The sequence below is a fragment of the Mobula hypostoma genome, chromosome 2, assembly GCF_963921235.1.
Source record: "Mobula hypostoma chromosome 2, sMobHyp1.1, whole genome shotgun sequence".
NCBI lineage: Eukaryota > Metazoa > Chordata > Chondrichthyes > Myliobatiformes > Myliobatidae > Mobula > Mobula hypostoma.
Window position 1 is genome coordinate 160412614 of NC_086098.1, and position 27799 is coordinate 160440412.

Here is a 27799-nt window from a genome sequence, read left to right on the forward strand (position 1 = left end):
AAATGCTGCTATACAAAGGTTTCTGGATGTCCTTGTGCACAGAATATAGGATTAATTTTTTTGACTGGCATAAACACAAGAGGCCAATTGGTTTCCTCAGTAGTATACATTTCTTGACTCTACATTTCCCATTGGCACACCAGAACGCAAACAATGAACCCTTCACAAAGTTTTGACTGCAGCCATTTTACAATCAAACAATATGAACTCGAAAAGCCTCTATGTGTTTAGGAACCACCAGCAGTGTCATAATCTGTGCTGCATTCTGGAAGGATAAATGTAACCAACATTACAATTTTCTCACTATTTCCTCCAGGAAGACTTGGCTATTGATATTGAGAAATGACAGTATTGTGATTGAAGTTTCACCAGTTAGGAGGACAAGCAACATCCTTGGAAATGTATCATAGTGACTATGGATTCTCAAGGCAGGTTGTGGCTAGTCTGAGATGTCCCGGATCATTTGGGAGGCTAAGGGGGTGAAAGATAGGACATATAGAGAGGTAGTTACACCCAAGGTGCAGAACACAGGAAACTGGGTGAATGTCAGGAAGGGGAAAGGGATTAAGAAGCCAGTACAGGGTACTCCTGTAGCCATCTCCCTAAACAACAGGTATACCACTTTGGATGCTGTCGAGGAGGGGAAGCAAGGATGTGATGCTGAAGCTTTATAAGGTGCTGGTGAGGCCGCGCCTTGAGTATTGTGAACAGTTTTGGGCCCCTCATCTTAGAAAAGATGTGCTGGCATTGGAGAGGGTCCAGAGGAGGTTCACAAGGATGATCCCAGGAATGAACGGGTTATCATATGAAGAACGTTTGATGGCTCTGGGTCTGTACTCACTGGAATTCAGAAGGATGAGGGGAGATCTCATTGAAACATTTTGAATGTTGAAAGGCCTAGACAGAGTAGATATGGAAAGGATGTCTCCCATGGTGGGAGAGTCTAGGACAAGAGGGCACTGCCTCAGGATCTCAGGATAGAGGGGCACCCTTTCAAAACAGGGATGCGGAGAAATTTCATTTGGTGAATTTGTGGAATTTGTTGCCACATGGAGCTGTGGAGGCTAGGTCGTTGGGTGTAGTTAAGGCAGAGATTGATAGGTTCTTGATTGGACACGGCATCAAAATTTATGGGAGGAGGCCAGGAACTGGGGTTGAGGAGGGCATAGGAAAAAAGGATCAGCCATGATTGAATGGCAGAGCAGACTTGATGGGCCAGATGGCCTAATTCTACTCCTATGTCTTCTGGTCTTCTGGTCTTACAGATGAAAGTCGCTGTGGTGGAGTCTCTGGCACCAAGTCTGCCTCTGTGACTCAGAAGGGAAGGGGGAAAGAAGAGGCACACTGTGCTGATAGGAGATTCATTAGTTAGGGGAATGGACAGGAGGTTCAGTGGATGAGAACAAGATTCCCGGATGGTATGGTGCCTCCCAGGTGCCAGGGTCCAGGATATCTTGGATTGAGTCCCTAGCATTCTTAAGTGGGAGGGTAAACAGTCAGAAGTCTTGGTCCATGTAGGTACAAATGCCATTGGAGGGATGAGTGACAAGGTTCTGCATAAGGCATTCAGGTAGTTAGGGTTAGGAAAGTTAGGTGCCAAGTTAAAGGGCAGGACCTCCATTGTTGTGATCTCAGGGTTGCTATCCATGCCACATGCCAGTGAGGCCAGAACTAGGAAGATTATACAGTTTAATATGTGGCTAAGGAACTGGTGTAGAAGGGATAGCATAAGATTTTTGGATCATTGGGCTCTCTGCCAGGGATGGTGGGACCTGTACAGAAGGGACAACTTGCACCTGAACTGGGGGGGGGGGGGAACTAATATCCTAGAGGTGTTGGGAAGATTTGTTAATGCTGCATGGTGGGTTTAAACTGGAGTTACAGGGGGATGGGAACCAGAATGCCAGAATAGTGACTGGAGAGGTTGTGGAGACAGGTGTTGGTAAGACCTCAAACAAAATTAGAAGTCAAAAGGTTGAGCGTGGTGCAACTAGCGTCCTGAGCTGTGTATATTTAAGTATCAGAGGAAAGGCAGATAATAATGCTGAAGATGAGGTAGCTGGTTTACAAACAGAGGCAACGTGTAGTGTGGAGAAGCTGTTGTGAGGGAAAGATTGCAGTCAACAGGATGAGTTGCAACGTAAAAGGCAGACAATATCAAAAGGACTAAAGGTGTTGTATTTGAATGTGCACAGTATATGGAATAAGGTCAATGAATTTGCAGCACAGTTACAGATTGGCATGTATGATTTCGTTAGCATCACTGAATCATGGCTAAAAGCTTATAGCTAGAAGCTTAATCTCCAAGGGTACACAGTGTATCAAAGGGACGGGCAGGAAGGCAGAGGGGGGCAGTGTTGCTCTGTTGGTAAAAAATGAAATCATATCATTAGAAAGAGGTGACATAGGTCAGAAGGTGTTGAATAATTGTGAATAGAGCTAAGGAACTGTAAGGTTAAAAAGACCCTGATGGGAGTTGTATACAGACCCCCAAAGAGTAGTAAAGATGTGGCCTACAAATTACAATGGGAGATAGAAAATGCATGCCAAAAGGGCAATATTACAATAGTCATGGGGGACTTCAATATGCAGATAGATTGGGAAAATCAGGTTGGTGCAGGATTCCAAGAGGGAGAATTTCTAGAGTACCCACAAGCTGGCTTTTCGGAGCAGCTTGTGGTTGAGCCCATTAGAGGATCAGCTATTTAGGATTGGGTGTTATGCAATCAACTAAAATTGAATAGAAAGCTTAAGGCAAAAGAACCCTTAGAGCAACTGATCATAATATGATGAATTCACCCTGAAATTTGAGAAGGAGAAGCTAAAGTCAGATGTATTAGTGTTACAGTAGAGTAAAGGGAATTACAGAGGCATGAGATTGGCAAAGAACACTGGCAAGGATGACAGCAGAGCAGCAATGGCTGGGATTTCTGGAAGCAATTTGAAAGGCACAGGATATGTACGTCCCAAAGAGGAAGAAGTATTCTAAAGAAAACATGACAGAATCATGGTGAACAAGAGAAGTCAAAGCCAATATAAAAGCAAAGGAGAGGGCATATAGTAGAGCAAAATTTTGTGGGAAGTTAGGGGATTGAGAAGCCAACAGAAGGCAACTGAAAAAATCATTCAAAGTATTGAGATGGAATACAAAAGTAATCTAGCCAATAATATTAAAGAAGATATGGAAGTTTCTTCAGATACCTAAAGTGTAAAAGAAAGGTGAAAGTGTATATTAGACCACTGGAAAATGATGCTGGAGAGGTATTAATGGTGGACAACAAAATGGCAAATGAACTGAATAAGTATTTTACATCAGTATTCACTGTGGAAGACACCAGTAATATGGTGGAAGTTCCAGATATTAGGCATCGTGAAGTGTGTGAAGTTACCATAACTAGAAAGAAGGTTCTTGGGAAACTGAAAGGTCTGAAGGTAGATAAGTCACCTGGACCAAAGCAACACTCACAACACGCTGGAGGAACTCAGCAGGTCGGGCAGCATCCATGGAAAAGATCAGTCGACGTTTCGGGCCAGAACCCTTCGTCAGGACTGTAGAGGGAAGGGGCAGAGGCCCTATAAAGAAGGTGGGGGGAGGGTGGGAAGGAGAAGGCCGGTAGGTTCCAGGTGAAAAACCAGTAAGGGGAAAGATAAAGGGGTGGGGGAGAGGAGGCAGGGAGATAATGGGCAGGAAAGGTAAAGAAAGAATAGGGGAAAACGCAATGGGTAGTAGACGGAGGCAGAACCATGAGGGAAGTGATAGGCAGCTGGGGGAGGGGGCAGAGTGACATAGGGATAGAGGAAGGGAGGGGGAGGGAATTACCGGAAGTTGGAGAATTCTATGCTCATACCAAGGGGCTGGAGATTACCTAGACGGTATATGAGGTGTTGCTCCTCCAACCTGAGTTTAGCCTCATCATGGCAGTAGAGGAGGCCATGTATGGACATATCTGAATGGGAGTGGGAAGCAGAGTTGAAGTGGGTGGCTATTGGGACATTCTGTCTGTTTTGGCGGACGGAGCGGAGGTGCCCAACGAAGTGGTCCCCCAACCTACGTCCCTCTGACCCGGAGTCACCTGGACCAGATGGTATACTCCCAAGAGTTCTGAAAGAGGTAGCTGAAGAGAGTGTGGAGGCATTAGTAATGATCTTTCAAGAATCACTAGATTCTGGAATGGTTCCCATAGACCAGAAAATTGCAAATGTCATTTCACTCTTCAAGAAGGGAGAAGGTAGAAGAAAGGAAACTATAGGCCAGTTAGTCTGATTATTAAGGATAGGTCTCAGGGTACCTGGAGGCACATGATAAAATAGGCCTCAAGAGAAAATCTTGCCTGACAAATCTGTTGGAATTCAATGACAAGCAGATATACAAAGGAGAATCGGTAGATGTTGTGCACTTGGATTTTCAGAAAGCTTTTGACAAGGTGCCACACATGAGGATGCTTCACAAGTTATCAGCCCATGGTATTACAGGAAAGATTCTAGCATGGATAAAGCAGTGGCTGATTGGCAGGAGGCAAAGAATAAAAGGAGCCTTTTTTTGTTGGCTGCCGGTAACTAGTGGTGTTCCATAGGGGTCTGTGTTGAGACCGATTCTTTTTGTGTTATACGTTAATGATTTGAATGATAGAATTGGTGGCTTTGTTGCAAATTTTGCAGAGGATATGAAGATAGGTGGAGGGGCAGGTAGTTTTGAGGAAGTGCAGAGAATACAGAAGGACTTAGATTAGGAGAATGGCAAAGAGGGGAGAGGAGCCGGGACTGTCATGCACTTTCATAGAAGAAATGAAAGGGTTGACTATTTTTTAAATGGAGGTGCAAAGGTTCTTGGAAGTCCTTGTGCAGGATTTCCTAAGGGTAATTTGCAGGTTGAGTCTGTGGTGAAGAAGGCAAATGTGATGTTCGCATTCATTTCAACAGGACTAGAATATAAAAACAAGGCTGTAATGTTGAGACTTTATAAAGCATGGGTGATGCCTCACTTGGAGTATTGTGAGCAGTTTAGAGCCCCTTATCTTAGAAAGGCTGAAACTGGAGAGGGTTCAAGGGAGATTCACGAAAGTGTTTCTGAGATTGAGAGGTTTGTCAGATGAAGAGCGTTTGATAGCTCTGGGCCCGTACTCACTGGAATTCAGAAACCAATTGAATGGTGAAAGGCCTTGATAGAGTGGATGTGGAAAGGATGTTTACTGTGGTGGAAGAGTCTAAGACCAGAGGACAAAACCTCAGAAAAGAGGGGTGTCCTTTTAGAAGAGAGGTGGTGAGGAATTTCTTTAGCCAAAGCATGGTGAAGCTCTGGAATTCTTTGCCACAGACAGCTATGGAGGCTGTCTTTATGTATATTTACGGCAGAGGTTGATAAATTCTTGATTGTTCAGGGTATGGGGAGAATGCAGGAGATTGGGGCTGAGAGGAAAATTGGATCAGCCATGATGAAATGGCAGATCAGACTCGATGGGCTAAATGGCCTAAATTTGCTCCTATATCTTATGGTATTATGGTCCAAGTGAGTTAAATGGAAGGGAAGTGTAGATGAACCTGGCAAAATTACATCCATTTATAAAATCACTTTCCAAAATACAATACTGCTTTGAATCACACAACCCTACTTTGGTAAACATTCTTACAATCACAATCAAAAATCAAATTTTTGTTTCAATTGTTGAATATTTCCTTTAACATCTGCCAGACGATGCTGAGGATGTTCTACAAGTCTGTGGTGGCCAGTGCGATCATGTTTGCTGCTGTGTGCTGGGGTAGCAGACACCAACAGAATCAACAAACACATTCCTAAGGCCAGTGATGTTGTGGGGATGGAACTGGATTCTCTGATGGTGGTGTCTGAAAAGAGGATGCTGTCCAAGTTGCATGCCATCTTGGACAATCTCTTCCATCCACTGCATAATGTACTGGTTGGGCACAGGACTACATTCAGCCAGAGACTCATTCCACCGAGATGCAACACAGAACGTCATAGGAAGTCATTCCTGCCTGTGGCCATCAAACTTTACAACTCCTCCCTTGGAGGGTCAGACACCCTGAGCCAATAGGCTGGTCCTGGACTTATTTCCTGGCATAATTTACTTATTACTATTTAATTATTTATGGTTTTATTACTATTTAATTATTTATGGTGCAATTGTAACGAAAACCAATTTCCCCCGGGATCAATAAAATATGACTATGACTATATTTGATGATTATTCAAAGAACTCGATTGTTAAAGAGCTTCATACTTACAATAATTTCAATGATCTTATCAAACAAGACAGCTGCAGGCTCTTGAAACTCGAAGACAAAATACTAGGAAGGAAAAAGAGGAAGATTGTAATGAAAATATGAAAGCAAGTTAGGCATCTGTAGAGATGAAGGAAGTGCATTACTGGTAGTCGTAATTACAACAGGAAGTACTAGAAATATAGGGAAGTCAAATGGACCGAAACTCATCAGGTTAATCTGACAGAAGCAGATAATGCTTCTTTACCTGTGTTATGTACCACCAATAAAAGGACTAGGACATACCCAGTGTGTCAAACTATTCTAATGAAGAGAGAGAAACTGAGTCAAAATAAGACACAAGAATGAGGAGTAAAGTTGCAAGGGAACCTGTGCTTCATGTTGGATCCAATCCTTTCAACCTAATCAAGCCAGCAAAATAATCATAGAGTCATAGAGGTGCAGCACAGAAGCACGCCATTGGGCCCATCTAGTCCATGCCAAAACCATTTAAACAACCTACTTCCAATGACCTTCACCAGAACCATAAGCTTCCATCTGGTGAGTCAGTATCCTGGCAAAAACTACACCATGAAGGCAAATGAACACTCCAAGCAACTGCACAAAAAAGTTACTGAAAAGTACAAGTCAGGAGATGGATAGCAGAAAATTTCCAAGTCATTGAATATCTCTTCAAGTACAGTTAAGTCAATCATCAAGGAATGGAAAGAATATGGCAGAGCTGTAAGTCTGCCTAGAGCAGGCCATCCTCAAAAACTGAGAGACTGTGCAAGAAGGGGAGAAGTGAGGGAGGCCACCAAGAAACCTATGACAACTCTGGAGGCATTACAGGCTTCAGTGGTTGAGATGGGGGATACTGCACATACAAGAACTGTTACCCAGGTGCTTCGCCAGTCACAGCTTTATGGGAGAGTGGCAAAGAGAAAGCCACTGTTGAAAAAAAACTCAAATAAAACCTTGGCTAGAATTTGCCAGAAGGCATGTGGGAGACTCTGAAGTCAGCTGGAAGAAGGTTCTATGGTCTGATGAAACAAAATTGAGCTTCTTGGCTATAGTACTAAATGCTATTTTTGATGTAAGCTAAACACCACACATGATCAAAAACATACTATCCCTATCATGAAGCATGGTGGTGGCTGTATCACGTTGTGGGGATGCTTCACTGCAGCAGGCCCTGGTAGGCTGGTGAAGGTAGAGGGTAAAATGAATGCAGCAAAATAAAGGGAAATTCTGGAGGAAAACCTGATGCAATCTGCAAGAGAACTGTGGCTTGGGAAAATATTTATTTTCCAGCAAGACAACTAACTAATTTAGATCACATTGTAGAGATCAGTTTCCACTTTGATACAATAGAATCTTTTTATGTTGATCAGTGTAAAAATAACAAATTAGATCCACAGTGATTCAATGTTGTAAAGCAATAAAACATGTAAACCTCTGGGGGTGGGGGGGGGTGAATTTTTTTAATAGGCACCGTAGGTGACCAAAACTGCATACGATACTACAAATTAGGTCTCACCAACATATTATACAACTTCAACATAACATCCCATCTTCTGTACCCGATACATTAATTTATGAAGGCAAATGTGCCAAAAGCTTTCTTTTTGTCCTGATCTACCTGTGACACCGCTTTCAGTGAATTATGTACCCGTATTCCCAAATCCCTTTGTTCCATCACACCCCTCAGTGCCCCTACTGTTCACTGTGTAAGACCTACCCTGGTTGGTCCCTCCAAAGTGCGAAACCTCGCATTTATCTACATTAAATTCCATCTACCATTTTTAGCCCATTTTTTCAGTTGATGCAGATCCCTCCGTGAGCTAGGATGGCTTTCCTCACTGTCCACTAAACCCCCAATCTTGGTATCATTCACAAATTCTACCACAAAGCCAATGTCTAATCCAATTTACCTTATCCTGAATGCTGAGTGTCTAAACCCTCTGGACCAGCCTCCCATGCATGATCTTCACAAATGTCTTACTAAAGTCCATGTAGACAACATCCACTGCCTTGCCTTCATCCATTTCTCTGACAACTTCCTCAAAAAACTCTTTAAGATTGGTTAGACATGACTACCTTGCATGAAGCCATGCTGACTATCCTTAATCGGTCCATGTCTATCCAAATGCCCACATATCTAGTTCCTTAGAATATCTTCCAATAACTTTTCCACAACTGATGTCAGATTCACCAGCCTATAATTTGAATTTCAACTTCAGGGTTGAATGGGAACTGGGATCAGTCATGATGAAATGGCAGAACAGACTTGATGGGCTGAATAGCCTAATTCTGCTCCTATGTCCCACTGCCCTATGGTCTTATAATTTCCTGGTTTATTTTTAGAGCCTTTCTGAATTTCTTCCCATAGGGTCCAAGGGAACATTTTGTCAGGTCCTGGGGATTTATCCACCCTGATTTGGCCAGAGTAGCAAACACCTCCTCCACTGTAATCTGTATAGGGTCCATGAAGTTGATGCCACTTTGCCACATTTCTATAGACTCTGTATCCATCTCTTGAATAAATACAAAATAAATGCATTTAAGATCTCCCCCAACTGTTTTGGCTCCATTGTGGATTAATATTCTGGTCTTCCAGAAGACCAATTTTGTCCTTAGTAATCCTTTTGCACTTGACATACCTGTAGAATTCCTTAGGATTCTCAGGGAAATGTACGCCAGAAATGTTGTAAATGTCCATGGGATATTTGCGTGGCATTCTGCTTAGGTACGTTCCAATGAGATGGGGAAAGAATGATAGGGTACAGGAACCATGGTGTACAAAGGCTGTTGAAAATTTAGTCAAGAAGAAAAGAAAATCTTACGAAAGGTTCAAAAAACTAGGTAATGATAGAGATCTAGAAGATTATAAGGCTAGCAGGAAGGAGCATTAAGAATGCAATTAGGAGAGCCAGAAGGGGCCATAAGAAGGCCTTGGCAAGCAGGATTAAAGCAAACCCCAAGGCATTCTCAAGTATGTGAAGAGCAAGAGGATAAGACATGAGAGAATAGGACCAATCAAGTGTGACAGTGGAAAAGTGTGTATGGAACTGGAGGAGATAGGAGAGGTACTTAATGAATACTTTGGTTCAGTATTCACTACAAAAAGGTATCCTGGCAGTTGTAGGGATGACTTAGAGTGGATTGAAAAGATTGAGCATATAGACATTAAGAAGGAGGATGTGCTGGAGCTTTTGGAAAGTAACAAGTTGGATAAGTCTCCGGGACCGGACAAGATATACCCCAGGCTACTGTAGGAGGTGAGGGAGGAGATTACTGAGCCTCTGGCAATGATCTTTGCAACATCAATGGGGACGGGAGAGGTTCCAGATGATTGGAGGGTTGCAGATGTTGTTCCCCTATTCAAGAATGCGAGTAGAGATAGCCCAGGAAATTATAGACCAGTGAGTCTATCTTCAGTGGTCGGTAAGTTGCTGGAAAAGATCCTGAGAGGCAGGATTTATGAGCATTTGGAGAGGCATAAAATGATTAGTAATAGTCAGCATGGTGTTGTCAAAGGCAGGCCGTGCCTTACAAGCCTGATTGAATTGACTAAACATAGTGATGATGGTTGAGCAGTTGATGTAACGTATATGGATTTCAGCAAGGCATTTGACAAGGTACCCCATGCAAGACTTATTGAGAAAGTAAAGAGGCATGGGATGCAAGGGGACGTTGTTTTGTGGTTCCAGAATTCGCTTGCCCAAAGAAGGCAAAGAGTGGTAGTAGATGGGTCATATTCTCCATGGAGACTGGTGACCAGTGGTGTGCCTCAGGGATCTGTTCTGGGACATCTACTCTTCATGATTTTTATAAATGACCTGGATGAGGAAGTGGAGGGATGGGTTAGTAAATTTGCTGATGACACAAAGGTTGGAGGTGTTGTGCATAGTGTGGAGAGCTGTCAGAGGTTACAGTGGGACATTGATAGGATGCAAAACTGGGCTGAGAAGTGGCAGATGGATTTCAGATAAGTGTGAAGTGGTTCATTTTGGTAGGTTAAGTATGCTGGCAGAATATAGTATTAATGGTAAGACTCTTGGCAGTGTGGAGGATCAGAGAGATCTTGGGGTCCAAGTCTATTGGACACCCAAAGCTGCTGCGTAGGTTGACCCTGTGGTTAAGAAGACATACAGTACATTGGCCTTCATCAACCGTAAGATTGAGTATAAGAGCCGAGAGGTAATGTTACAGGTATATAGGACCCTGGTCAGACACCACTTGGAGTACTGTGCTCAGTTCTGGTCACCGCACTACAGGAAGGATATAGAATATAGGATACAGGAAACTATAGAAAGCTTGCAGAGGAGATTTACAAGGATGTTTCCTGGATTGTGGAGCATGCCTTATGAGAATAGGTTGAGTGAACTTGGCCTTTTTTCCTTGGAGCGACGAAGGATGAGAGGTGATCTGACAGAGGTGTATAAGATGATGAGAGGCATTGATCGTGTGACTAGTCAGATGCTTTTTCCCGGGGCTGAAATGGCTAACACGAGAGGGCACAGTTATAAGGTTTTTGAAAGTGAGTACAGTGGAGATGCCAGGGGTAAGTTTGTTTTTTTTTTTTTTTTTTTTTTTTTTTTACACAGACAGTGGTGAGAGTGTGGAATCAGCTGCCGGCGAAGGTGATGGAGGCAGATACAATAGGGGCTTTTAAGAAATTCCAGGATAGGTTGATGGAACTTGGAAAAATAGAGGGCTATAGGTAACCCTAGATAATTTCTAAAGTAAGTACATGTTCAAAGGTTCAAATGTCAAATTTAATGTCAGAGAAGTGTATACGATATACATCATGAAATGCTTTTTCTTCCCAAACATCCACAAAAACAGAGAAGTGCCCCATAGAATGAAGGACAGATAAGCATAAGAACCCCAAAGTACCCCCCAGCTCCCCTCCCTCCCGTGCATAAGCTGCAGTGAGCAACAATCACCCCTCTCCCCATCAGTAAAAAACGCAAGGATTGGTACCATCAACAAGCACTCAAGTGTGAGCAAAGCAATAGCAAAAACACAAACTTGAAGTTACCCCAAGGCTTCGCGTTACACACGGCATTTGACATACCGCAGATTCTCTCTCCCTAATAGCGGAGAAAAAGGTGTCTCCACTTTCCCAGTGAGCGGGGAGACAGGAGAAACAACTCGCTGGTTTACGATGTTAAAAAGTCCGTTACCTCGCTTTTTTCGAGCACAGCTTTGTGGGCCGAAGAGCCTGTATTGTGCTGTAGGTCTTCTATGTTTCTGTTTCTATGATCCTCCTTCACCTTGTCTGCTAAAGAAACTTCATGCTTTCTTTTAGCCTTCCTGATTTCTTTTGTAAGTGTTCCTTATATTTCTTGTAATCCATAAACACTTCATTTATTTATTTCTACTTGCCAATACCTGCTATGGACCTCCAGGGCCTCAATATCTCTTGAAAACTAAGGTTCCCTACACCTGTTATCTTTACCTCATATTCTGAAAGGCAGTTTGCAAACTCCAATTTTTGTTTTTGAAGGCCTCCCTCTTTCTAAATACACCTTGGCTAGTAAACAACCTGTCCCAATTCACACATGCCAGATCATTTCTGATACCATCAAAATGGCCTTTCTCCAATTTAGAATCACAACGCGCAGACTAGACCTTTCTTTTTGCATATTTACTTTGAAACCAATGGCATTGTGGTCACTGGATGTGAAGTGTTCCCCTTCACAAACTTCTGTCACCTGCCCTGTCTAGTAGCAGATCCAGTATGACCCATTCCCTCATTGGGACTTCTATGTACTGATGAAGGAAACTTCCTGAGCACATTTGACAAACTCTATCCCGTCTAGTCCTTTTATAATATGGGATTCCCAGTCAATATGTGGATAGTTAATCATCTACTATAATCGGGAGAAGATGGCGGCATGACAACAGCGCGCGCGGCCTCTCCGGTGATGAATATCTGTTATCTGTCAAGTAGAGGACCGTGCACAATCCTGATTTGATGGAGACAGACGTGAGTGCATAGCGGAACATCTGAAAACTTCTGAAATGTCTGCTTTGCTACCACTGCTACTGTGTGGTAACCGGAATCTCTGGAGCTGAAGGCCTCGAAATCCTCGGCTTTGCGTGTTTCAGCGGCCGGGAGAAGTCGAAGGCGCTCGGCAGAGGATGGCACTCGGGAGGCTGTATCAGAGAGGCTGGTCAGAAGCTCGAAGTTTTGGGAAGGATGGACTCGGGGTCGGCTGTGGTTGGGTGCTTCTAAGGTATCGGCAAGTTGACGGTGCTTGGAGGTTTATGGCAGGGAGTTTCTCCCTTTTGCCGCCGCTATCGGGGACTTGGGAGTCGATCAACTCGGGACTTTGAGACTTTTTTTTACCATGCCTATGGACTGTTCTTCATCAAATTATAGTATTGCTTTGCACTGCTGTAACTATATGGTACAATTATGTGGTTTTGTCAGTGTTAGTCTTTGGTCTGTCCTGTTTTCTGTGATATCACGCTGGAGAAACATTGTATCATTTCTTAGTGCATGTCTGCATTTCTAAATGACAATAAAAGAGGACTGAGTGTTCTCATAATCTAATAACCTTATTATTAAACAGCACTAGAATATTTCTGTGCTTTCCCTCTGCAGAACTAATTTTAAAGAGTATAATTCAGTCTGGAAAAGTCTTCAGCATTCCATCCAGCAATCACTCTTCACCAATGGATAATTTCAGAAATAGTGCAAGCCAATAGTACAGATTTAATCCACTGATATCCTGGGTAAACATCAAAAAATATGGACACCATTAAATTACTTAACAACCTTAAGTTGAAGGTTCCAGTAATGATATTTTTCATAACACATATATCAGATCACAATGTTACTGTATGGTAGATACCAATGGATATTGTTACAGGTGGTTCGGAATAACAATAACAATATCCATTACACAGCATGCATCAAATGTTGATTTAACTGTAATTAAAGATCACAAATTTATGGACAAGGTGAAGAAGATTATCAAAAAAAGTCTACAAACTCATTGAGAACAAAAAGATAACAAGGTTATCAATGTATTTGTCTACATGAGTTGTCACAAGAAATCTTTAAAAATATTTTTCATCTGTGTTTACCATGGAGAATGTTATGGAGGGTAAGGAATTAAGGGAAATAAATAATGATATATTGTTGTTCCTTTAGTTAAGAAGAACTGCAAGAACAAGTTAGGGAACTGCAGAGAGCCTGAAATTGGGAAAGTTACTGGAGGGGATTTTCAATGACAGGATCTACCAGTATTTGGAAAGGATTGATTAGGAAAATTCAGTATGGTTTTATGTGTGGGAAATTGTGCCACAAATTCGAACAAAAGACTGAGTGGGTTGATATGGGAAGGGCAGTACCTGTACACATTGTCTACATTGGCTTTAGTAAGACTGTTGAAAAAATGCTGCATAGTAGGTTAGACTGGAAAATTATATTACCTTGATCTAAGGTGAGCTAGCTGACTGGATCTGAAATTAGCTGAGTGAAAGCAAACAGATGGTGGTAGCGGAGGGTTGCAATTCCTACCAGCCAGTGGTGTGCCACAGAGATCGGTGTGGCTCGTCAAAGATCAATGATTCGGATGAAAACATATTCCATGGTTGCTAAGTTTGATGATGACATTAAAATTGGTAATATTGTAGACAGTGAAAAAGATAACCTAAGATTACAATGAGACGTTGATCAAATGGACCAGTTGGGATCGAAGGGACGAAGGGTTCCGGCCCGAAACGTCGACTCATTGTTTCCACTGATGCTGCCCGACCTGCTGAGTTCTTCCAGTGTGTTGTGAGTGTTGCTTTGATCCCAGCATCTGCAGATTATTTTGTGTATATGAAGCTGTTACCAGCTTGCAGGGGTTGAGTTAAAGGGAGTAACTGGATGGGTTATAACTATTTTTCAACAGAGAGAAGGCTAAGGGGTGACCTGATGGAGGTTTATAAAATCATGAAGGTCATAGATAAAGTGAACAGCCATAGGGAAAACCTAGGTGGCAAAGGTTTAAAGTGGGACGGGAAAACTTTGAAAGGCCCTGGGGGAAAGGAACTTTTTCCACACACCACATAGTACGTGTGTCGAAAGAGCTGTGAGAGGAAATGCTAGAGACAAGCACAATGATGACATTTAAAAGGCATTTAGACATGTTTAAATACAGTTCACTTTGTCCCATTAGTTACTGAGCCAATACATCTTGTAAATCAGAGCCCTTACTGTCCCTTACAGCCCATAAATCAAGTTCTGTCAAACCCACTCTGAGCCATTTTTCAGCAAATCAAGTCTGGAGATGATTATTTTCATTTCTGAATTATTCTGTTGACCATAGCTTCAGTAATTAGCAGATTTACCTCATTATAAAATGGGCAATTGGTGGACTTCTGTGTAGCTGTGTGTTTTTTCTCGTCTCCCACTTTCACATAAACTACTGGATCGATGTTGACGCCGATTAATTTTCGTGCCTCAGTAATGGTAACAGCAATCTAATTGGGAAAATAAAATCATCACTAAAGATATCCCACGTTTCAATATGCAGCCTATCAAATCTACAACTCAGCTCAGTTTGATATATAGAACATGTTCTCATCATTTAACAGCTCCCTGTAGCATGAAAATAATAAAATTCAGCTCAAATAATCCAGTGATAACAAATATTATTCTAATATTTCCAGAAGATATTCCTGGCTGATTGTCCAGTGAAGGTATGTGAGTGGAATTTAGAAATAAGTAGGGGGTAATCATTTTGGTGAAATTTTGCTAAAGGTTTCACAATGGCCATTGTGAATTAAAGGAGCAAATACACATGTGGGGAGATCACAGAAGAATAATTGAAATAGCAGGTGATATTGACTTCACTGATATAAACTGAAACAGCCGTCATGCTAGGAGCTTGGATGAGGGCAGAATATGTTGTCAAGTAATAAGTAGAAACCCTAACCAGAGAGTGGACAGCTCTTGGCCTCTTTATTGAGAAATGAGGCAGGGCAAGTGACTGAAGTCACAAGAGACTACACATGCTGGAATCTGGAGCAACATTTTGCTGGAGGAACTCAGTGGGTGCAGAAATATCTGAGGAGGACAGGAACTACTGATGGTATGGGTTAAAACATGATATCAGAACTAAGAGTTGAAAGGGGAGATAGACAATATAAAGTGAAGAGAGAGAATGGTGAGGCAGGGTCCAGAGAAAAAAGGACAGCTACAGATTGAAGGGCAGATAGAGCCAAGTAGGGGAGTATTGGGGTCAAGTTAGGAGATGGGTGATGGTTCGAAGTAGTCAAAAACAAATGAGAAATATACACGTGGACTGAGGGATGGGATAGGGGACATTGAAGGTGGAGCCAGAAGTGGGAGGTGCTAAGTGGGAAGACGGAAGCTACCAATACTAGAAACTGATCAGTAACATTGGTGACTATGGGAAAAGGATAAGGGTAAAAGTGAAGGGCAGATGCCACTGGAACCAGAGCCAGAAGGAATCTAGTCAGTGATGTGCTCAGGATATAACTTGACGAGGCTAACAGTCTGAGATTTACTGACAACACAGTCTGAGATTCACAGATGACACAGACTGAGATTTACTGACGACACAGTCTAAGATTTACTGACAAAACAACACAGTCCGAGTTTACTGACATCCAAAAACAGTCTGAGGTTTACTGACGACACACTCTGAGATTTACTGATGACACACTCTGAGATTTACTGAAGACACACTCTGAGATTTACTGATGACAACACAGTCTGAGATTTACTGATGAGACAACACAGTCTGAGATTCACTGACGACACAACACAGTCTGAAATTTACTGAAGACACAACACAGTCTGAAATTTACTGAAGACACAACACAGTCTGAGATTTACTGATGACAGTCTGAGATTTACTGATGACAGTCTGAGATTTACTGATGACACAACACAGTCTGAGATTTACTGATGACACAGTCTGATATTTACTGACAACACAACACAGTCTGATATTTACTGACAACACAACACAGTCTGATATTTACTGATGACACAGTCTGAGATTTACTGACAACACAACACAGTCTGATATTTACTGACAACACAACACAGTCTGAGATTTACTGACGACACAACAGTCTGAGATTTACTGACGACACAACACAGTCTGATATTTACTGACGACACAACACAGTCTGATATTTACTGACAACACAACACGGTCTGATATTTACTGATGACACAGTCTGAGATTTACTGACAACACAACACAGTCTGATATTTACTGATAACACAACACAGTCTGAAATTTACTGATGACGCAACACAGTCTGAGATATACTGATGACAGTCTGAGATTTACTGACGACACAACACAGTCTGAGATTTACTGACGACACAACACAGTCTGAGATTTACTGACAACACAACAGTCTGAAGTTTACTGATGACAGCCTGAGATTTACTGACAACACAACGCAGTCTGATATTTACTGACAACACAACACAGTCTGAGATTTATTGATGACACAACACAGTCTGAAATTTACTGATGACACAGTCTGAGATTTACTGACAACACAACACAGTCTGAAATTTACTGATGACACAACACAGTCTGAGATATACTGATGACAGTCTGAGATTTACTGACGACAGAACACAGTCTGAGATTTACTGACGACACAACACAGTCTGAGATTTACTGACGACACAACATAGTCTGATATTTACTGACAACACAGTCTAAAATTTACTGATGACACAACACAGTCTGAGATTTACTGACGACACAACGCAGTCTGATATTTACTGACAACACAACACAGTCTGAGATTTACTGACAACACAACACAGTCTGAGATTTACTGACAACATAATATTGATTGGCTGCTGATTAGTTCCAAGGGTTTAGATGGGGCAGAATTTGTTACGTGTGTCCAGGATGGATTCCTGTCACAGTATGTGGACAGGCCGACCAGGGGGAATGCCATACTAGATCTAGTACTAGGTAATGAACCGGGTCAGGTCACAGATCTCTCAGTGGGTGAGCATCTGGGGGACAGTGACCACCGCTCCCTGGGCTTTATAATTATCATGGAAAAGGATAGAACCAAAGAGGACAGGAAAATTTTTAATTGGGGAAAGGCAAATTATGAGGTTATAAGGCTAGAACTTGCAGGTGTGAATTGGGATGATGTTTTTGCAGGGAAATGTACTATGGACATGTGGTCAATGTTTAGAGATCTCTTGCAGGATGTAAGGGATAAATTTGTCCCAGTGAGGAAGATAAAGAATGGTAGGGTGAAGGAACCATGGGTGACAAGTGAGGTGGAAAATCTAGTCAGGTGGAAGTAGGCAGCATACATGAGGTTTAGGAAGCAAGGATCAGATGGGTCTATTGAGGAATATAGGGAAGCAAGAAAGGAGCTTACGAAGGGGCTGAGAAGAGCAAGAAGGGGGCATGAGATGCTTTGGCGAGTAGGGTAAATGAAAACCCCAAGGCATTCTTCAATTATGTGAAGAAAAAAAGGATGACAGGAGTGAAGGTAGGACCGATTAGAGATAAAGATGGGAAGATGTTCCTGGAGGCTGTGGAAGTGAGCGAGGTCCTCAATGAATACTTCTCTTCGGTATTCACCAATGAGAGGGAACTTGATGATGGTGAGGACAATATGAGTGAGGTTGATGTTCTGGAGCATGTTGATATTAAGGGAGAGGAAGTGTTGGAGTTGTTAAAATACATTAGGACAGATAAGTCCACAGGGCCTGACGGAATATTCCCCAGGCTGCTCCACGAGGCGAGAGAAGAGATTGCTGAGCCTCTGGCTAGGATCTTTATGTCCTCGTTGTCCACGGGAATGGTACCGGAGGATTGGAGGGAGGCGGATGTTGGTCCCTTGTTCAAAAAAGGTAGTAGAGATAGTCCGGGTAATTATAGACCAGTGAGCCTTACGTCTGTGGTGGGAAAGCTGTGATTTTTATTAACGACCTGGATGTGGGGGTAGAAGGGTGTGTTGACAAGTTTGCAGACGACACAAAAGTTGGTGGTGTTGTAGATAGTGTAGAGGATTGTAAAAGATTGCAGAGAGACATTGATAGGATGCAGAAGTGGGCTGAGAAGTGGTAGATGGAGTTCAACCCGGAGAAGTGTGAGGTGGTACACTTTGGAAGGACAAACTCCAAGGCAGAGTACAAAGTAAATGGCAGGATACTTGGTAGTGTGGAGGAGCAGAGGGATCTGGGGGTACATGTCCACAGATCCCTGAAAGTTGCCTCACAGGTGGATAGGGTAGTTAAGAAAGCTTATGGGGTGTTAGCTTTCATAAGTCGAGGGATAGAGTTTAAGAGTCACGATGTAATGATGCAGCTCTATAAAACTCTGGTTAGGCCACACTTGGAGTACTGTGTCCAGTTCTGGTCACCTCACTATAGGAAGGATGTGGAAGCATTGGAAAGGGTACAGAGAAGATTTACCAGGATGCTGCCTGGTTTAGAAAGTATGCATTATGATCAGAGATTAAGGGAGCTAGGGCTTTACTCTTTGGAGAGAAGGAGGATGAGAGGAGACATGATAGAGGTGTACAAGATAATAAGAGGAATAGATAGAGTGGATAGCCAGCGCCTCTTCCCCAGGGCACCGCTGCTCAATACAAGAGGATATGGCTTTAAGGTAAGGGGTGGGAAGTTCAAGGGGAATATTAGAGTAAGATTTTTTACTCAGAGAGTGGTTGGTGCGTGGAATGCACTGCCTGAGTCAGTGGTGGAGGCAGATACACTAGTGAAGTTTAAGAGACTACTAGACAGGTATATGGAGGAATCTAAGGTGGGGGCTTATATGGGAGGCAGGGTTTGAGGGTCGGCACAACATTGTGGGCCGAAGGGCCTGTACTGTGCTGTACTATTCTATGTTCTATAACACAGTCTGAGATTTACTGATGACACAAAACAGCCTGAGATTTACTGACGACACAACACAGTCTGAGGTTTACTGATGACACAACACAGTCTGAGAGTTCCTGACGACACAACATCAACATGGCTTTTCCTGTGCTATAAGACCATAACACATACTGTAAGTGCAGAATTTTGCCATTTACTGAAAATAATTGGATTTGTTGAGAACACAATAAATCCGAGATTTACTGACTCTGATCACAGTCCGAGATTTACTGACTACACTGCCTGATATTCAGTGACAACATAACAGTCTGAGATTTACTGAGAAAACACAGTCTGAGTTTCGCTGACGACACAGTCTGAGATTCACTGACGACACAGTCTGAGACTTACTGATGACACAGTCTGAGATTCACTGACGACACAGTCTGAGATTCACTGACGACACAGTCTGAGATTTACTGACGAGACAACACAGTTTGAGATCTGCTGACGACACAACATATTCTGTGACTTACTGATGACACAGTCTGAGATTTACTGACGAGATAATACAGTCTGAGATTCACTGAAAATAGTCTGAGATTGACTGACGACACAGCCTGAGATTCACTGATGACACAACACAGTCTGAGATTTACTGACGATGCAACACAGTCTGAGATTTACTGATGAGATAACATAGTCTTAGATGTACTGACAAGACAACGTGTGGTAAACCATATATATGTTGTAACTGGGTTAACTGTCTGGACACGCCCCTCTGCTGACTGCCCCTGTGGCTCCTCCCACGGATTCCTATCTAAAGGTGATTCCGCCTTGCCCTTCCTCCTCAGTCCAGGGGCAGACACTCAGCATGGAGGTCGTATTGTACAGCGAATAAAAGCCTTTCAGTATTTTACCCAACTTCAGTCTTTTGGAGTTATTGAAGGTGCTTCACAACACAGTCTTGGATTTATTGACAACACAACACAGTCCGAGATTTACTGATGAGACAACACAGTTTGAGATCTGCTGATGACACAACATATTCTGTGATTTACTGACGACACAGTCTGAGATTTACTGATGAGACAACACAGTCTGAGATTTACTGACTACACTGTCTGAGATTTAGTGACAACATAACACAGTCTGAGATTTGCTGAGGACAAAACACAGTCTGAGATTTGCTGACGAGACAACACAGTCTGAGATTCACTAATGACACAGTCTGAGATTAATGGACGACACGGTCTGAGATTTAGTGACGACATAACACAGTCTATCACAGTTGTGATAGGGGACTCGACAGTAAGGGGGTCAGATAGGCGATTCTGTGGACGCAGTCCAGAGACCCGGATGGTAGTTTGCCTCCCTGGTGCCAGGGTCCGGGATATTTCTGATCGTGTCCAAGATATCCTGAAGTGGGAGGGTGAGGAGCCAGAGGTCGTGGTACATATAGGTACCAATGACATAGGTAGGAAAAAGGATGAGGTCCTGAAAGGAGGATATAGGGAGCTAGGAAGGGAGTTGAGAAAAAGGACCGCAAAGGTAGTAATCTCGGGATTACTGCCTGTGCCACGCGACAGTGAGAGTAGGAATGCGATGAGGTGGAGGATAAATGCGTGGCTGAGGGATTGGACCAGGGGGCAGGGATTCAAGTTTTTGGATCATTGGGACCTCTTTTGGCGCAGGCGTGACCTGTACAAAAAGGACGGGTTACACTTGAATCCTAGGGGGACCAATATCCTGGCAGGGAGATTAGCGGGGGCTACTGAGGTGACTTTAAACTAGAATGCTTGGGGGGTGGGAATCAAATTAAAGAGGCTAGGCATGAGGAGGTTAGTTCACAACAGAGGGATGGGAACCAGTGCAGAGAGACAGAGGGGTGTAAAGTGAGGGTAGAAGCAAAAAGTACAAAGGAGAAAAGTAAAAGTGGCAGGCCGACAAATCCAGGGCAAGCATTAAAAAGGGCCACTTTTCAACATAATTGTATAAGAGCTAAGAGAGTTGTAAAAGAGCGCCTGAAGGCTTTGTGTGTCAATGCAAGGAGCATTCGTAACAAGGTGGATGAATTGAAAGTGCAGATTGTTATTAATGATTATGATATAGTTGGGATCACAGAGACATGGCTCCAGGGTGACCAGGGATGGGAGCTCAACGTTCAGGGATATTCAATATTCAGGAGGGATAGTCATGAAGGAAGGGGAGGTGGGGTGGCGTTGCTGGTTAAAGAAGAGATTAACGCAATAGAAAGGAAGGACATAAGCCGGGAAGATGTGGAATCGATATGGGTAGAGCTGCGTAACACTAAGGGGCAGAAGACGCTGGTGGGAGTTGTGTACAGGCTACCTAACAGTAGTAGTGAGGTGGGAGATGGTATTAAACAGGAAATTAGAAATGTGTGCAATAAAGGAACAGCAGTTATAATGGGTGACTTCAATCTACATGTAGACTGGGTGAACCAAATTGGTAAAGGTGCTGAGGAAGAGGATTTCTTGGAATGTATGGGGGATGGTTTTTTGAACCAAAATGTCGAGGAACCAACGAGACAGCAGGCTATTCTGGACTGGGTTTTGAGCAATGAGGAAGGGTTGATTAGCGATCTTGTCGTGAGAGGCCCCTTGGGTAAGAGTGACCATAATATGGTGGAATTCTTCATTAAGATGGAGAGTGACATAGTTAATTCAGAAACAAAGGTTCTGAACTTAACGAGGGGTAACTTTGAAGGTATGAGACGTGAATTGGCTAAGATAGACTGGCAAATGACACTTAAAGAATTGACGGTGGATATGCAATGGCAAGCATTTAAAGGTTGCATGGATGAACTACAACAATTGTTCATCCCAGTTTGGCAAAAGAATAAATCAAGGAAGGTAGTGCACCCGTGGCTGACAAGAGAAATTAGGGATAGTATCAATTCCAAAGAAGAAGCATACGAATTAGCCAGAGAAAGTGGCTCACCTGAGGACTGGGAGAAATTCAGAGTTCAGCAGAGGAGGACAAACGGCTTAATTAGGAAGGGGAAAAAAGATTATGAGAGAAAACTGGCAGGGAACATAAAAACGGACTGTAAAAGCTTTTATAGATATGTAAAAAGGAAAAGACTGATAAAGACAAATGTAGGTCCCCTGCAGACAGAAACAGGTGAATTGATTATGGGGAGCAAGGACATGGCAGACCAATTGAATAATTACTTTGGTTCTGTCTTCACTAAGGAGGACATAAATAATCTTCCAGAAATAGTAAGGGACAGAGGGTCCGGTGAGATGGAGGAACTGAGCGAAATACATGTTAGTAGGGAAGTGGTGTTAGGTAAATTGAAGGGATTGAAGGCAGATAAATCCCCAGGGCCAGATGGTCTGCATCCTAGAGTGCTTAAGGAAGTAGCCCAAGAAATAGTGGATGCATTAGTGATAATTTTTCAAAACTCGTTAGATTCTGGACTAGTTCCTGAGGATTGGAGGGTGGCTAATGTAACCACACTTTTTAAAAAAGGAGGGAGAGAGAAACCGGGGAATTATAGACCGGTTAGCCTAACGTCGGTGGTGGGGAAACTGCTGGAGTCAGTTATCAAGGATGTGATAACAGCACATTTGGAAAGTGGTGAAATGATCGGACAAAGTCAGCATCGATTTGTGAAAGGAAAATCATGTCTGACGAATCTCATAGAATTTTTTGAGGATGTAATTAGTAGAGTGGATAGGGGAGAACCAGTGGATGTGGTATATTTGGATTTTCAAAAGGCTTTTGACAAGGTCCCACACAGGAGATTAGAGTGCAAACTTAAAGCACACGGTATTGGGGGTAAGGTATTGGTGTGGGTGGAGAATTGGTTAGCAGACAGGAAGCAAAGAGTGGGAATAAACGGGACCTTTTCAGAATGGCAGGCGGTGACTAGTGGGGTACTGCAAGGCTCAGTGCTGGGACCCCAGTTGTTTACAATATATATTAATGACTTGGATGAGGGAATTAAATGCAGCATCTCCAAGTTTGCGGATGACACGAAGCTGGGTGGCAGTGTTAGCAGTGAGGAGGATGCTAAGAGGATGCAGGGTGACTTGGATAGGTTGGGTGAGTGGGCAAATTCATGGCAGATGCAATTTAATGTGGATAAATGTGAAGTTATCCACTTTGGTGGCAAAAATAGGAAAACAGATTATTATCTGAATGGTGGCCGATTAGGAAAAGGGGAGGTGCAACGAGACCTGGGTGTCATTATACACCAGTCATTGAAAGTGGGCATGCAGGTACAGCAGGCGGTGAAAAAGGCAAATGGTATGCTGGCATTTATAGTGAGAGGATTCGAGTACAGGAGCAGGGAGGTACTACTGCAGTGTACAAGGCCTTGGTGAGACCACACCTGGAGTATTGTGTGCAGTTTTGGTCCCCTAATCTGAGGAAAGACATCTTTGCCATAGAGGGAGTACAAAGAAGGTTCACCAGATTGATTCCTGGGATGGCAGGACTTTCATATGAAGAAAGACTGGATGAACTGGGCTTGTACTCGTTGGAATTCAGAAGATTGAGGGGGGATCTGATTGAAACGTATAAGATCCTAAAGGGATTGGACATGCTAGATGCAGGAAGATTGTTCCCGATGTTGGGGAAGTCCAGAACGAGGGGCCACAGTTTGAGGATAGAGAGGAAGCCTTTTAGGACCGAGATTAGGAAAAACTTCTTCACACAGAGAGTGGTGAATCTGTGGAATTCTCTGCCACAGGAAACAATTGAGGCCAGTTCATTGGCTATATTTAAGAGGGAGTTAGATATGGCCCTTGTGGCTACGGGGGTCAGGGGGTATGGAGGGAAGGCTGGGGTGGGGTTCTGAGTTGGATGATCAGCCATGATCATAATAAATGGCGGTGCAGGCTCGAAGGGCCGAATGGCCTACTCCTGCACCTATTTTCTATGTTTCTATGTCTATGGTTTACTGACGGCACAGTCAGAGATATACTGACAAGACAACGCAGTCTTGGATTTATTGACAATACAACACAGTCTGAGATTTATTGACGAGATAACACAGTTTGATATTTACTGACTACAATGCCTGAGATTTAGTGATAACATAACACAGTCTGAGATTTACTCACAACGCAACACAGTCTAAGATTTACTGATGAGACAACACAGTCTGAGATTCACTGATGACACAACATAGTCTGAGATTCTCTGACGACACAGTGTGAGATTTACTAATGACACAACACAGTCTGAGATTTACTGATGACAAAGTCTGAGATTTACTGACAAATCAACACAGTCTGAGATTTACTGACAACACAACACAGTCTGAGATTTACTGATGATACAACATAGTCTGTGATTTACTGACGATAAAGTTTGAGATTTACTGACGACACAACACAGTTTTAGATATACTGACAACACAACAGTCTGAGATTTGCTGACAAGAGCATATCTGCACCAGGTGTGTCGAGCTGCAGCTCCTAAGGGACCGAGTTAGGGAACTGGAGTTGCAGCTCAATGACCTTCACTTGGTCAGGAAGAGCAAAGAGGTGATAGAAAGGAGTTAAAGGCAGGTGGTCACACCGGGTCACGAGAGACAGACAAGTTAGTTACAGTCAGGAGTGGGAAGGGGAAAAGTCAGGTACTAGAGAGTACCCCTGTGGCTGTAACCCTTGACAATAAGTACTCCTGTTTGAGTACTGTTGGGGCAAGCAGCCTACCTGTGGGGGAGTAACAGTGGCCGTGCCTCTGGCATAGAGTCTGGCCTTGTAGCTCAGAAGGGCAGGGAAGGGAAGAGAATGGCAGCAGTGATAGGGGACTCTATAGTTAGGGGGTCAGACAGACGATTCTCTGGATGCAGGAATGAAACTCGGATGGTAGTTTGCCTCCCAGGTGCCAAGGTCCGGGATGTTTCAGATCGCGTCCAAGATATAGAACCATAGAACCATAGAAACTACAGCACAGAAACAGGCCTTTTGGCCCTTCTTGGCTGTGCCAAACCATTTTCTGCCTAGTCCCACTGACCTGCACACAGACCATATCCCTCCATACACCTCCCATCCATGTATCTGTCCAATTTATTCTTAAATGTTAAAAAAGAACCCGCATTTACCACCTCGTCTGGCAGCTCATTCCATACTCCCACCACTCTCTGTGTGAAGAAGCCCCCCGTAATGTTCCCTTTAACTTTTCCCCCCTCACCCTTAACCCATGTCCTCTCGTTTTTTTCTCTCCTTGCCTCAGTGGAAAAAGCCTGCTTGCATTCACTCTATCTATACCCATCATAATTTTATATACCTCTATCAAATCTCCCCTCATTCTTCTACGCTCCAGGGAATAAAGTCCTAACCTATTCAACCTTTCTCTGTAACTGAGTTTCTCAAATCCCGGCAACAACCTTGTAAACCTTCTCTGTACTCTTTCAAACTTATTTATATCCTTCCTGTAATTTGGTGACCAAAACTGAATCCTGCAGCGGGAGGGAGAACAGCCAGAGGTTGTGCTACATATTGGTACCAATGACATAGGTAGGAAAAGGGAAGAGGTCCTGAAAAAAAGACTACAGGGAGTTAGGAAGTAAGTTGAGAAACAGGACCTTAAAGGTAGTAATCTTGGGATGACTGCCTGTGTCCCACGACAGTGAGAGTAGGAATAGAATGAGGTGGAGGATAAATGCGTGGCTGAGGGATCGAAGCGGGGAGCAAGGATTCAGATTTCTGGATCATTGAGACGGCTTTTGGGGCAGGTGTGACCTGTACAAAAAGGACAGGTTGCACATGAACCCCAGGGGACCAATATCCTGGCGGGGAGGTTTGCTAAGGCTACTAGGGAGAGTTTAAACTAGAATTGTTGGGGGGGGTGGGAACTGAAAAGAGACTGGGGAAGAAGAGGTTGGCTCACAAATAGAGAAAGTTTGTCGACAGTGCGAGAGGAAGGATAGGCAGGTGATAAAGAACGGACACGCTCATTCCGAAGGTTTGAGATGTGTCTATTTTAACGTAAGGAGTGTTGTGAACAAAGCAGATGAGCTTAGAGCATAGATCAGTACTTAGAGCTATGATGTGGTGGCCATGACAGAGACTTGGATGGCTCAGGGACAGGAATGGTTACTTCAAGTGCCGGGTTTTAGATGTTTCAGAAAGGACAGGGAGGGAGGCAAAAGAGGTGGGGGCATGGCACTGTTGATCAGAGACAGTGTCACGGCTGCAGAAAAGGTGGACGCTATGGAGGGATTATCTACGGAGTATCTGTGGGTGGAGGTTAGGAACAAGAAGGGGTCAATAACTCTACTGGGTGTTTTTTATAGGCCGCCCAATAATAACAGGAATATCGAGGAGCAGGTAGTGAAACAGATCCTGAAAGGTATAATAATAACAGAGTTGCCATGATGGGAGAGTTTAATTTCCCAAATATTGATTGGCATCTCCTTAGAGCAAGGAGTTTAGATGGGGTGGAGTTTGTTAGGTGTGTTCAGGAAAGTTTCTTGACACAATATGTAGATAAGCCTACAAGAGGAGAGGCTGTACTTGATTTGGTATTGGGAAATGAACCTGGTCAGGTATCAGACCTCTCAGTGGGAGAGCATTTTGGAGATAGCGTTGGAGAGAGATAGGATCAGACAAGTTAGAGAAGCGATTAATTGGAGTAAGGGGAATTATAAGGCTATCAGGCAGGAAATTGGAGGCTTAAATTGGAAACAGATGTTCTCAGGGAAAAATACAGAAGAAATGTGGCAAATATTCAGGGGATATTTGTGTGGAGTCCTGCATAGGTACATTTCAATGAGACAGGGAAGTTATGGTTGGGTACAGGAACCGTGGTGTACAAAGTATGTTGTAAATCCAGTCAAGAAGAAAAGAAAAGCTTGCAAAAGGTTCAGAGAGCTAGGTAATGTTAGAGATCTAGAAGATTATAGGATAATAGGAAGGAGCTTAAGAAGGAAATTAGGAGGGCCAGAAGGGGCCATGAGAAGGCCTTGGCGGACAAGGTAAAGGAAAACCCCAAGGCATTCTACAAGTATGTGAAGAGCAAGAGGATAAGGTGTGAAAGAAAGTATCAAATGTGACAGTGGGAAAGTATGTATGGAACCGGAGGAAACAGCAGAAGTACTTAATGAATATTTTACTTCCGTATTCACTATGGAAAAGGATCTTGGTGATTGTAGTGATGACTTGCAGCAGACTGAAAAGCTTGAGCATGTAGATATTAAGAGAGAGGATATGCTGGATCTTTTGGAATGCATAAAGTTGGATAAGTCACTGGGACCAGGTGAGATGTACCCCAGGCTACTGTGGGAGGCGAGGGAGGAGATTGCTGAGAGCGCAGGAAATTATAGACCAGTGAGTCTCACATCAGTGGTTGGTTAATTGTTGGAAAAGATCCTGAGAGGCAGGATTTATGAACATTTGGAGAGGTATAATGTGATTAGGAGTAGTCAGTCAGTCAAGGGCAGGTCATGCCTTATGCGCCTGATTGAATTTTTTGAGGATGTGACTAAACACATTAATGAAGGAAGAGCAGTAGATGTATATGGATTTGATAAGTTGCCCCATGCAAGGCTTATTGAGAAAGCAAGGAGGCATGGGATGGATCCAAGGGGACATTGATTTGTGGATCCAGGACCGGCTTGCCCACAGAAGGCAAAGAGTGGTTGTAGACAGGTCATATTCTGCATGGAGGCCGGTGACCAGTGGTGTGCCTCAGGAATCTGTTCTGGGACCCCTACTCTTTGTGATTTTTATAAATGACCTGGAT

General features: G+C 43.2%; 1 protein-coding gene across 5 annotated transcripts in view; it reads right to left on the minus strand.

Moving 5' to 3' along the window:
* fer1l4 (fer-1 like family member 4) overlaps positions 1–27799 on the minus strand; it is a 407998-nt gene that overhangs the window by 303777 nt on the left and 76422 nt on the right. For all 5 annotated transcript variants that reach the window (XM_063040941.1, XM_063040940.1, XM_063040943.1 and 2 more), the window contains exons 9-10: positions 14575–14706; positions 6241–6303 (exon numbers count right to left, since the gene is read on the minus strand). In XM_063040941.1, the coding sequence (XP_062897011.1) occupies positions 6241–6303; positions 14575–14706 (195 nt within the window). The remainder of the gene's footprint in view (positions 1–6240; positions 6304–14574; positions 14707–27799) is intronic.